The sequence below is a fragment of the Berghia stephanieae genome, chromosome 13, assembly GCF_034508935.2.
Source record: "Berghia stephanieae isolate SIO BIC M18660-M18661 chromosome 13, UCSD_Bste_1.3, whole genome shotgun sequence".
NCBI classification, from domain to species: domain Eukaryota; kingdom Metazoa; phylum Mollusca; class Gastropoda; order Nudibranchia; family Aeolidiidae; genus Berghia; species Berghia stephanieae.
Window position 1 is genome coordinate 10,063,918 of NC_088372.1, and position 13,202 is coordinate 10,077,119.

At 36.2% G+C, this 13,202-nt stretch overlaps 1 protein-coding gene across 2 annotated transcripts in view; it reads left to right on the forward strand.

Moving 5' to 3' along the window:
* Positions 1–12,521, forward strand: part of LOC144959124 (neuronal acetylcholine receptor subunit alpha-3-like) — a 56,709-nt gene extending 44,188 nt beyond the window's left edge. The window contains exons 5-10 of one of the 2 annotated variants that reach the window (XR_013642566.1): positions 1,811–1,920; positions 2,800–3,010; positions 5,166–5,264; positions 6,405–6,627; positions 7,539–11,644; positions 11,718–12,521. Coding sequence is in view for 1 of the 2 variants with exons in the window: in XM_078891570.1 (XP_078747696.1) it covers positions 1,811–1,920; positions 2,800–3,010; positions 5,166–5,264; positions 6,405–6,627; positions 7,539–8,035 (1,140 nt within the window). In the remaining variant the exon portion in view is untranslated. Of the gene's footprint in view, positions 1–1,810; positions 1,921–2,799; positions 3,011–5,165; positions 5,265–6,404; positions 6,628–7,538 lie in introns of both variants that reach the window. The other variant, XM_078891570.1, reaches the window with a different exon arrangement.
* The last annotated feature ends 681 nt before the right edge of the window (positions 12,522–13,202 follow it).

Sequence of the window (13,202 nt, forward strand, 5' to 3'; positions counted from 1 at the left end):
GTGTAATCTTAAACGTTTATAGTCTGAATAATACAGTTTAGCAAAAAACATTCATAAAAATGACTGAGAAATACGAATAACAAAGAGCTGAGACACGTCAATTTCATTTCATCTATTGCTGATGTCAAACTTGGGCGACTACATCAACGGTGGACTGCATGCAAGTAAAGGAAGAAAAGGAAATTGGCGTGATTGAGATTTGATTTCGTCATCGGAATCACCAGGACCTATAAACCGTTGTGAGATGGTTGGTTGTGAATCACGTGATCTAACGGCTTGAATCGCTATTGGATTTGCACTGTTCATTTATATCAGCAGGTTTTTTTTGTCAGGACCTTGTTGTGTTATCATTAAACAGTGTTTTCATTTATTCAATTAATTATTCAATTAATTAATTAAATAATAATTAATTAAATAATTAATCAACACATTGATTGATTATTTAGGTTATTTATCATCCAATAAATTAATTTATTATAGTCAGATTGTTAATAAGTGGCGCGTTTTTCTTCTTTTTCCCAGCTGTCCTGTGTATTGCTAAAATATGTATGAACCTCTGAATGTTATTTGCCTTAATTAAAACAATATTTTTCATGAATTTTTAAAACAATAGGGCAGGATTTTGCTTATTACAGCTATATTAAAATCGATAACTGGTAAGGATCGGAACTCATAGATGATTTACAGTATCAAAATTTTCCGCTTATCCATTTTGAAAAAAAGATCGTCAAAATGGAATGTTGGGTAAATTGAAACTTAAATGATGGACATACAGTATCTGAATATGAATAGACGAATGGTAATACTTAAATATCAGACATCTACATTTTATAACTATCAATACATATTATTGATGAATACAAAGGAAAATGAATATTACACGCTTCCAACATGATTTTGATTTCAACATTTTGAGAAACAGCTTTTGTTTATGCCAAAGGGGATTTCATATATTTAATATAGACTCGTCAAAAGTAGAAATTCATCAATTTATGATACAATGTTTTCCACAAATATGTCCATGTGTTAAATAACAACAACAAAAACACCACCAACAACAAGAACAACAACAACAACAACAACAACAACAACAACAACAACAAAGAAATAATTTCCACATGGTTTAGATAAAATGCAATAAATCATAATTCAATTTGGATGCAAACTACACAAGTGGTAAGTTCATAACGATTAAATTGTTTTTATTCGGACAAATATGACGTGAACTCATAATCACTAGCCGGAACGTCCGTGTAAGCACGGGATTATTATCAAATACGATGAATTCATCTCATACTTTGTGGTGCGTAACTTGTTTACATTTTTTACAACGTAAAATCTCGAATTCTATGACATCGGTTTTAAAGTAGTTTTTATAGGTCTTAAAGAAGAAAACCTTTTTGGTATGGCATCAATACGGTCCAAAACCTATATTCAGTTAAGACAAATTGATTCGGAGGTTGACACAAAGTATTACAACTTTGGAAAGAGAGACAGTTGAGAACAACTAGAAAAACCCGCGCCATTAATAAAAGATCTGAGTACACTTAATCTATTCATTGATTCACTCATTCTGTCATCAAATCCTTCATATATTTATCTATGTATCTATTTGTCTAGTTATGTATTTGTTTATCTATTTATTTAATATATAAATCATTTATTTAATATTCATCTATTCCTTTATTTATCAGATCAGTCATTTATATATTAACTGATTTAACATTTATCTATCTATTATTTGTTTGTTAATTATTCATATGATTTAATTTCCAATTTCTGACAATCCGACATTTTCTATTCTTGTCAGAAATGGAACGACTCCCGTCTGACATGGACTCCAGCCACCTATGGAAATATCGAAGATTTCTACGATACAGAACTCATTCTATGGAGACCTGAACTCATTGTCGACAACTCGTGAGTGAAAAACAAAAACGCATAGATGGCGAGTCGGTTTAAAACGGTTTTATGTCGGAGGGAACTGGGTTTGAATCCCGTTATGATTGGCGCATATTGATTACTTGGGAAAGACTCTTCATTCACATTCTCTCACCGTACTCGACTCAGGAGTAAAGTTATTACGTGGCCGTGAACAGCTTTGTTTCTGTCAGAAATACATTTGTAATATCGTGTAACAGGCGTCAGGTTTTGACGTACATGTAAAGTGTTGCTGTTGGCTGTGCACCCTTGTAAACCAATTTGAGCACGTTTTGTGGATATATATATATATATATATATATATATATATATATATATATATATATATATATATATATAAATCTGATCCATCACCCCAACCACTTGTATGATATATTACACTATTATATTATATACTATAAACGCAACGAAGCTGACGTCACTCAGATCGTTGTCATTGTTTTGAGACAGCCATTTCAATGATTAGTTTACCCTAAATTCAGTTGACTACCAACGCTTATAGATTTGTATGATGTTACATTATATCCGGCTGGCGGATGTTGTGAGTATTTTTCCTGAACAAATAGCATTAATTGTTTTGGAACAAATGCTGAAAAGTGACAATTAAATTCAAACGACCAGAAATATTAACAGTAATTTTTTAATATTCAAAACAAAACAAAACAAAAACAAAACAAAAACAAACAAAATATTGTTCCTTTCCAACAAAGAATACAAACTTTGCTTTAGCCTTATATCCATGACTGTATAGACTATTTTTAGTATTTGAGCCAGCCTTACAATATACACATTTGAAACAATGGATGACGATAATTGTTTCACACAATTCTACAATCATTCATCTCATTTGCTTTACAGAATCTCCAACATCGGCGTCATAGAAGATGACAAATTACTGATTCGCGCCACCAGCGGTGGTCACATGACATGGGAACCGCCAGGAATCTTTGAGACCCATTGTGACGTCGACGTGACGTTTTATCCATTCGATACGCAGACGTGCGAAATCGAAGTGACGTCATGGGCCTACACATACACAGAGGTGGATCTGGCAGCCACAGACACTGACGTAGGTTATCATTGGATTGAACATTCATGATAAAAATAGAAAAAAAACTCTCTCCTTTCCGACCGGCATCCAGATTTTCCACCAAATGTCTGACATACCCAGCACAGAAATTGATTTTTAAACTCAAAAGCATTGCGTACATGCTATAAATAATTTTGTTCAGTAAAATAAGGTTCACAACGAAGGATTAAGTTTTCATAACTATAACAAAAACTGTCTTCAAATTTTATGATTACAAAAGAACAGTGAAAGGAAAAGGTTGGATGTCTGGTAACGACGGTGACAATTTTCCTATAGTTGGTGAGGAGAGAGTTAAAAGAACACAAAGACAATAAATGCTGAAGTGTGTACGGATCGGTATCAATAAAGTACCAAAAGCGCTTTCCAAGAGGCGAACAGCAACACAGAGTATGTACTACGAGATATGACGCGTGTAAGACACAGCTTTCATTTTATTCCAACTCAATTATTGGTTATTATTCCCGATTTCCACCTATTCGTGCCAAACGTCTTCTCTACAGGCGTGTTCAATTGTAAAATCAATATCATGTATAAAGATGTTGTAAATATGTCGATAACTGCTGAGTTATGTATTCACAAATAGATTGCTGTGCAACTCAAAACGCACACTTATAAAACATTGTAAGTCTGCGTTTAGACAGAATGTACTATTTACCAAAACCAGCTCAGTACACATGACCTTTTGGGGTCAGTTAATAATGACTGCTCAGATCTTTGGGCACAAAATGCAAAAAAATTTGATAAAAAATAAGTAAGAGATATATAAATGAAGAACATAATATAATAATAAATAAAGAAAAATATTAAATGTGTAAAAGATGAATTATTACCTATTTATTTTCAAACGTAACAAGGGAGCAATCAATGTTGCTGTTCGACTCCAGGCCTTTTACATCATGGTGCAATGTCTTATCCTCTGAACAACGTGTGACAAACTAAAATAATGAGACGAGATTATTGCATTAATAGGACACATTGACTTTAATGAGACGAGATTTCTGCATTAATAGGACAGATAGACATTAATGAGACGAGATTTATGTATTAATAGGACGCGTAGACTTCAATGATACGAGATTCCTGCATTAATAGGACAGATAGACATTAATGAGACGAGATTTATGTATTAATAGGACGCATAGACTTCACTGAGACTAGATTCCTGCATTAATAAATAGGACAGATAGACATTAATGAGACGAGATTTATGTATTAATAGGACGCATAGACTTCACTGAGACTAGATTCCTGCATTAATAGGACAGATAGACATTAATGAGACGAGATTTTTGCATTAATAGGACAGACTTGTCGTTACGCCAATCCTTCAACTTTTCCGATTTAAAACTGTTTGGAAGTGTGTGTGTGTGTGTGTGTGTGTGTGTGTGTGTGTGTGTGTGAGTGAGTGTATGTGTTTGTGTGTGGTTGAGTGTGTGTAAAACCAGTCCTTCAATGGACTGATAATGAATATGTTACATAGTGAAGCAAAGGTGGCATAACTATTTTAGCAGTAGCAGGGCGTATAAAGTAGGAATCTAGTCACCCAGAAGAGTGGTTTTACACTTCCAAAGAGACACTTTTGTTTCCAATTAAAAATTGTTGGACCGATCAGAAAACCAAAACCAAATGATATCGTATTCTATGTTGGAAATAGTAGGACTTTTAAAAAAAATAGAAATAGTGACCAGTCGTTTATCACAATTTACGAGTCGATTTCTGTTTGATACAGATCTCTCTGGAAATTTCTATGTTCATTTATCCATGAGTTACAAGTAGATGCCTTTACGGTATAGATTTATCTCTAATATTTCTATATTAATTTATCCAGGAGTTACGAGTCAGTGTCTATTTGGTACAGATCTATATGTAATATGTCTATTTTCATTTACAGAGAGTTTTGAATCGATGTTTATTTCATACAGATTAATATGTCATATTTCTATTTTCATTTATCCACAATTTACGATTCTATATGGTGCATACCTATCTGTAATATTTCTATTTTCATCTATCCTCAATTTACACGTCAAAGTCTATTAAGTACAGATTTAACTATCATATTTATATGTTCATTCAGCAGTGATTTACGAGCTGATGTCTATTTTGTACAGATTTATTTATACTATTTCTTCAGATCTATCTGGAAGATTTCCAGTTGAGTGGAGAATGGGAGATCTTGGAGACTTGGAGTGAGAGACATCTGTTGGTGGATGGAGAGGATCTGCATTCACAGGTAAGAGACATCTGTTGGTGGATGGAGACGATCTGCATTCACAGGTAAGAGACATCTGTTGGTGGATGGAGAGGATCTGCATTCACAGGTAAGAGACATCTGTTGGTGGATGGAGAGGATCTGCATTCACAGGTAAAAGACATCTGTTGGTGGATGGAGAGGATCTGCATTCACAGGTAAGAGACATCTGTTGGTGGATGGAGAGGATCTGCATTCACAGGTAAGAGACATCTATTGGTGGATGGAGAGGATCTGCATTCACATGAAAGAGACATCTGTTGATGGATGGAGACGATCTGCATTCACAGGTAAGGTTGGTTGATTTGGGAGGAGACATCTATTGGTGGATGGAGATGATCTGGGACAGCGTAGCTTAACTGTACGGTCTTTGCTTCGCACCCGAAAAGTACTGAGTTCGATCACCCGCCGCTGCGCTGTTTGTGGGCCTTGAGCAACTTATTTTGCCCAACTCAGTTTGCGCGCTGCACTGCGGCTGACTAATGGGTTATTCCAATCCTTCCTTCGAATAGACCCTAGAGACAAATTTCCTCTAAGAGATGAATAAAGGGATTTTTGGATTTTTAAAAAGTTTATCTTCATTCACAGGTAAAATTGTTTGATTTGGGACCCATCGTTTTAAAACAGTATTATGTCGGGACGGTCAAAGGTCAGGATATTTGGGTGGAGTCACTATGTAATATATATATAGCCAAGTAGTGAAGATATTGACCTTCCACACGACATAGCTGGGTTTATAATCCGCTGTCGGAATTGATATTCTTTCTTATCAAGGAATGAAAACATCTTTTGCTTCGCTGCTCACGCCAGGGTTATCCTGGTCTTTTTCGACATTAAAACTAAAAAGAGAATAATAAAAAAAAAGGTTGCCCGTTGAACGAATAGAAGCCTTTTCAGCATTGATTTCTTTAATTCACTGATTAATTAATTTGAAAAAAAAACCACATAATTATATATTTATTTTATTTCCCTTATTCATCTCTCTATTTATTCATTTTGTTATCTATTTATTTGTTTATCTATTTAAACGTAAATTTATTTATTTATTGTTCTGTTTGTTCAGTTACTTATTCATATATAATCACAAAAATTATTTCATTCCTTCTTGCGTGTTTTCACCAGATTGACTTCATTCTTAAATTACGCCGACGTCCGTCCTATTACGTCATGACTATTCTCATCCCCGTCATTGTGACATCAGTGCTTTGTGTGCTTGTATTTCTACTTCCGGCAGACTCCGGGGAGAAGGTTGGATACACCCTCACTATACTACTTACCTACGTGGTCATGTTGACCTTGGTCGCTGGATACATGCCGCCTACATCAAAGACAACGTCTGTTCTTAGTAAGTTATCTCTGCCACCACCAACGTCCGTACCACCAATATTAACATTATCACTGTCACCACCAACGTCCATACCACCAATATTAACATTATCACTGTCACCACCAACGTCCATACCACCAATATTAACACTATCTCTACCACCACCAACGTCCGTACCACCAATATTAACTTTATCTCTACCACCACCAACGTCCGTACCACCAATATTAACATTATCACTGTCACCACCAACGTCCGTACCACCAATATTAACTTTATCACTGTCACCACCAACGCCAGTACCACCACTATTAACATAATCATTGCCACCACCAACGCTAGTACCACGGCTATTAACATTACCACTGCCACCACCATCGCTAGTACCACCACTATTAACATTATCACTGCCACCACCAACGCCAGTATCACCACTATTAACATTATCACTGCCATCTCCACAACCACCCTCACCATTACCAATATCACTGTCATCACCATCACCACCACTACCACCACCACCCTCACCACCACTACCACCACTCCCACGACCACCATCACCACCACTACCACAACTACCACCACTACCACCACCACCATCCCCATTACCACTATCATTATCACAACTATCACCACTACTACCACCACCACCACCACTACCACCACCACCATCCCCACCACTACTGCCACCCACCACCACCACCACACCACCACCATCACTACTACCACTACCGCTACCACCACCACCATCATTATCATCCCATCATCATCATCATCATCATCATCATCGTCATCACCACTCACTACCAACACTACCACCACCACCACCATCACCACCACCACCATCATCATCATCATTAGCATCATCATTACGTTCATTAAATTTGTTATCTTCATTATCAGCCACATTTTCTATCCAATGACCACAGGCATCTACTTGACCATCATCCTGTTTGTTGGGGTCATCTCCACATTGGTCACCGTCATCGTCTTGTATTTCCACTTCCATTCCAACGTCCGACCTGTCCCCTCTCACCTCCACTCTTTCTTCATGAAAATCATCCCGTTGGTTCGATGGAAAAGGGACCAAAAAGAAAGCGACGGAATTGGGGATGAGAACGTACAACACGTGTTCGTCAACAGAAATAATGGCGGAATAGGAAGTAGTGCTGGTGGGAGTGGCCACATTAACAAAGTCCACCCAGCAGAACAAACTTTTGACAACAACAAGAAGCGGATGTCTCTCAAATCAGCTGCGGGAACAGGAGCCGGGGAAAAAGTGGACGGGGAGGGGGAGCAGGAGGTTTTGTCCTGGCAAGACTTGGCTGTGATTTTGGACGCCTTGTTTTTCCGCATAATGGGCATCGTCGTCGCCATATTGACTTTGGCTGTCATTCTTACGCTTCTAATTGGCGGCTATTCTTAGATTGATGACACACATATGTGATCCATCAAGCCAAGCTGGTACAATGTTGGAATAAACTAAAAATAAAAATAAAATAAAATTCAAGGTCAAATAGAAACAAGAAAACATTTTTTCCAAATAGACTTCACCAAGGATCGAACCCGATCCCTCTTGTGTATAAAACGAGTGCTCTACCAACTGAGCTATCGGGTGATTCATCTAGATAACTCCAACATAAACCCAGATTGAGTAGATGAGACATTTGTGTTCCATCATGATATAACGGTGTTATGTCGGGATAAACCAGATGATTCAAAGTGTTTTGAAAATAGGAATGAGCAGAAATATGAATTTCTAACGGTTGTCATGTGAAGACATTCAATACAATTTTCCAATAAAACACCACCACTCATCACATATATATATATATATATATATATATATATATATATATATATATATATATATATATATACATGTGTGTGTGTGTGTGTGTGTGTGTTTGTGCGTGTGGCTACACATTACACTGATAGATTCACAGTCACCCCAACATAATACCGTTATGAGACGCTGGGTTACATTTACATCAACGATCATCGTGGATTTTATTGATAACTTGTTTTGTTTTGGACACTCTAAAGTTTTATTACGGAGTTCAAACTGTCAGCTATTTCTATGTGCAATTCCCGCTCATTCCACAACCCCCTCCACTTCCCCTTGTAAATGACATTGTGGGACAAACTTTCTTTTATATACATGTATTATAACTCTCGTAGTGAATGATATTATCTTTAAGGCGGGGTGGGGAGGGGGGGGAGTTGGCCCTCCTGGGCCGGTGAGTAATTCATCCGTCCACATTATCGTCGTCTCGTCCAAACTTCTACATCAATTTTTTGTCGTTTTTCACGTAGCATACTGATCTTATTTGGGATGAGCACATGAGGTTTTTTCCTGGATCCTGTCTTCAGTCTTGCTTGGACATAGACTGTCAGAGATAGATTTATGTTTTTGTGAGAGATGATATTTCTCCAATGTAATTTATCTCTCTTTAACTCACTCAACCTTAGCAGCGACTTTCTCGGTGGCCCCCCTGGTTACTTTTACCACATCATTAAATATATATTTCTGAGACAAATTATGGTCACATTATTAAAGCTACTGTTGTTGCATTAACGTACTTATGGTATTTGATTAAAACTATGTAAATGACATTTTTGTTATTTTTAGATCGAGTATATATTTTTAATTCAATTTTGAAAAGCACCGAAAATCTCTCGGGAGCGAGGATAGCACAGAACTAGACAGTTATGGATGAGAGAGTCAATTCACTGATATTCACCTTATAACCGTCAGAACGTAACACTGTTGAGGTCATTCCGTGCGTCCAGCATGTACTCCGATCTTGTCTTAATTTAACCTGGACAATTCTTGGAGTTACATCACGTGACGTGTCGCTGAGACTCGAGGAAATAAATAGAATAGAAGCGTCAATATATTTTACGAAGACATTTGGCATGGACGTTTCGGGTGAGTCCTTTGTCAACAAACCACAATGAATGTAACACTCAAGACAATTCAGAGATGAGAGGGTTGTGTTGTTTTCTTGCATTACGTCCACCTCATCTGTTTTTCGTAAATTAAATTCAATCTTCCATTCTGTTTCATGTTTGTGTTTGATTCACACCTGATCTCTGTCTGAAATCTTAGGCATGTTTCTTTTCTTTTCTCTTGGATGCGTGCATGGGCAGGTCTGTTTTTGTTTGTTTTATTCAACTTCCTCTTTACAGGCGTTGCTATGACCTAAAAGTGACACAAGCGTCGTAAACTTTTTATTCATTTCTCACTTTGATGTGAATCGTTTATGTTAATTAATAAAATTGTTACATTATTTACTGTTATACAGTATTTTAAGGACACTCACACATACATTCGTAGACGCAAGCATACACACATACATAAACACATGCATACACAAATACATAAATATTTATTTATACATACATACATACATACATACATACATACATACATACATACATACATACATACATACATACATATATACATACATACATACATCATACATACATACATACATACATACATATATATATACATACATACATACATACATACATACATACATACATACATACATACATACATACATACATACATACATACATACATACATACATACATATTAGGGAAAGTCCGACGTAAAACCGTTTTGATGTGATTGAAAAATTTTCTGTCAATCTTTTTTTAAATGTTTGGTTTATGCGACTATGAGGCCTAGAAGTATGACACTCACCTTCGGATTAGAAGGTCCATGGTTCGAATCCCGCTTTAAGCGGCTCGTATTTGAGTCTTTGAAAAAGGAGCTTGACTCACATTCTTTCACAGTACTCAGATGTGAAATGACTACCTGGCAATTAACAGCGTTGTTTCTGTCGAACATATTGTATATCTCCAAACAGGCTTCACGTCTCGTCCTTCATGTATAAGTATTGAGCGACCTATTGTAAATCGCTTTGAGCATATTTAGTAGATAAGGCTCTATATATATTCTCACGCAATCATCTGAGAGATTCTCTATTGGGGTCAAGAGGAGATTTCAAAATGGATTCACGTTAGCAACAAGGATATGTTACTCTTGTATCTGCTTCTGATAACGTTTGAACTTATCTCCCTTTGTCTTATAATCTCTGCTGCTTGATTGAGAAATTATTTTTTCTTAAAGTTATCACTTTAACTGGCGTTGACGTGACCTAAAGAAATAAACGAAAAATAACTAAGCTTTTATATAGCTAAATGTGCTCAGAGTGCTTTACAACAAGGGTCGCGCTTAAAAAATGTAAACATATATTAATTATTTTTTTACAAAAACAAACAAAACAGTATTAATGGAATTATTTAAGTACTTGGTTACTCGGTGATAAAGAGACACATTTCGGTTTGTAATTGATTTGATAGATTGGGATACATCCCCGTTTCCATATCAAAGGTCTGATAACCAAAGGCAGTTATAGGCTTGATTGAAGATAGATGAAATGGACAATGTTTTGTGTTGCTTTCACAATTTCAATTACAAATATAAGACCATAGCAATCTAGGTTATTAGATCTGAAAACAAATACACATTGGTTTGACAGTATTTCCATTACATCTATGAGTCCTTAGCAATCTAGGTTAGTAGATCTGAAAACAAATACACATTGGTTTGACAGTATTTCCATTACATCTATGAGTCCTTAGCAATCTAGGTTAGTAGACCTGTAAATAATTACACATTGGTTTGACAGTATTTCAATTACAACTATGAGGCCATAATAATTTAGGTTATCAGGCAAATATCAGGTAAATAGGTAAATGCCAGTATAGATTGTACTTCAGTTTGGACAAGTATATAATTTAGGGTTGTGTGCAATCCAATCTGAAATACCATTATACGTGGTACCACATTTAGACGAGGTATATAAGTATATCTATCTAATGTTGTATGCAATCCATTCTGAAATACCGTTATACGTTGTACCACATTTAGACGAGGTATATAAGTATATCTATCTAATGTTGTATGCAACCCATTCTGAAATACCGTTATACGTTGTACCACATTCAGACGAGGTATATAAGTATATCTAATGTTGTATGCAATCCATTCTGAATACCGTTATACGTTGTACCACATTTAGACGAGGTATATAAGTATATCTATCTAATGTTGTATGCAATCCATTCTGAAATACCATTATACGTGGTACCACATTTAGACGAGGTATATAAGTATATCTATCTAATGTTGTATGCAATCCATTCTGGAATACCATTATACGTGGTACCACATTTAGACGAGGTATATAAGTATATCTATCTAATGTTGTATGCAATCCATTCTGAAATACCGTTATACGTTGTAACACATTTAGACGAGTATATAAGTATATCTATCTAATGTTGTATGCAATCCATTCTGAAATACCATTATACGTTGTACTACATTTAGAACCAATACAGGTATCTTAGGTTGCATTCAATCCATTTACACATCCTTTATCTGATTTTATTTCCAGTTTTGTGGTCTACTGGTATCACTCTCTGCTTTTGGACCAGCATGGCCTGGTTCGATCCCCGCTCTTGGCGGACGCCAAGTTGATTCCCTGGAAAATTATCTTTTCCCATATTATTTCACTTGATTCAGGTGTAAAATGGTACATGACTGGTAACACCATTATCTATGTCGAACAAAAGGATTGCATAATCGCCTTAATCTCGTCATGTCTCATTCATGTTAATTGTTACTATCGGCTTTCGACCCCTTATAAAAAGCTTTGAGATTATCTGGTGAGTGATGCTCTATATCAAATTTCAAGGGTTTTTCTTCACAGTTTTCAATTTTATTTTATTTGAAGGTTTTATATATTTTTAAAATTGTGATATTTTGTGTTAAAGCGAATTTACATTTTACACTTGGGTGAATTAAAGATCAATTTTGAAATAAAAATATTCTCCAGTTTATATGTTATTTCTTCTCGAAAAATATCTACTAAAGTAATAATTCATCCTCCTCCTCTTCTTCTTCCTCCTCCTCTTGTCGTCGTCCTCCTCCTCTTCCTCTTATTCCTCCTTCCCTACTTTTCTTCCCTCTTCCTCCTCACCCCTTTCCACCTCCTCGTCCTCCTTCACCCCCTCTTCCGTCTCCTCCATCCCTTCTCCCACTCCGCTTTCTCCTCCTCCTCCTCTTCATCTTCATTCTATTCACCTTTCCTTGTGCAACATGAGACAGTGGTATGGTCTTTGTGTTGCGCCTGTAAAGCGCTTTGAGCACATTTAGTGGATATTGCGCTTTATAAAAAGCTCAATTGATATAAAAAGCCCAATTTGTATTGTATCCGAACAGTATCTGGTTCAATTCTCCACCGAGTTGGGTAGCCCCAAATAAGTTGCTTTGCCCTATCTTACATTGGGATCTGCACTGCGGCTAACGCCTGGGATATTATAATCTTTCCTTTGAAAGGACTCTTTAGATAACATTTTTTCTTGGGGATTTAATATCATTATTTACTTACTCATCTTCAGCTTCCTCTCTCATTTTCACAGACCTCTTTTTCCTAACCATTCCCCCTTTCCATCTTCCTCATTCACCTTAATCTTACTCCCCTTTAATCTCCCTCTTTCACCCTTT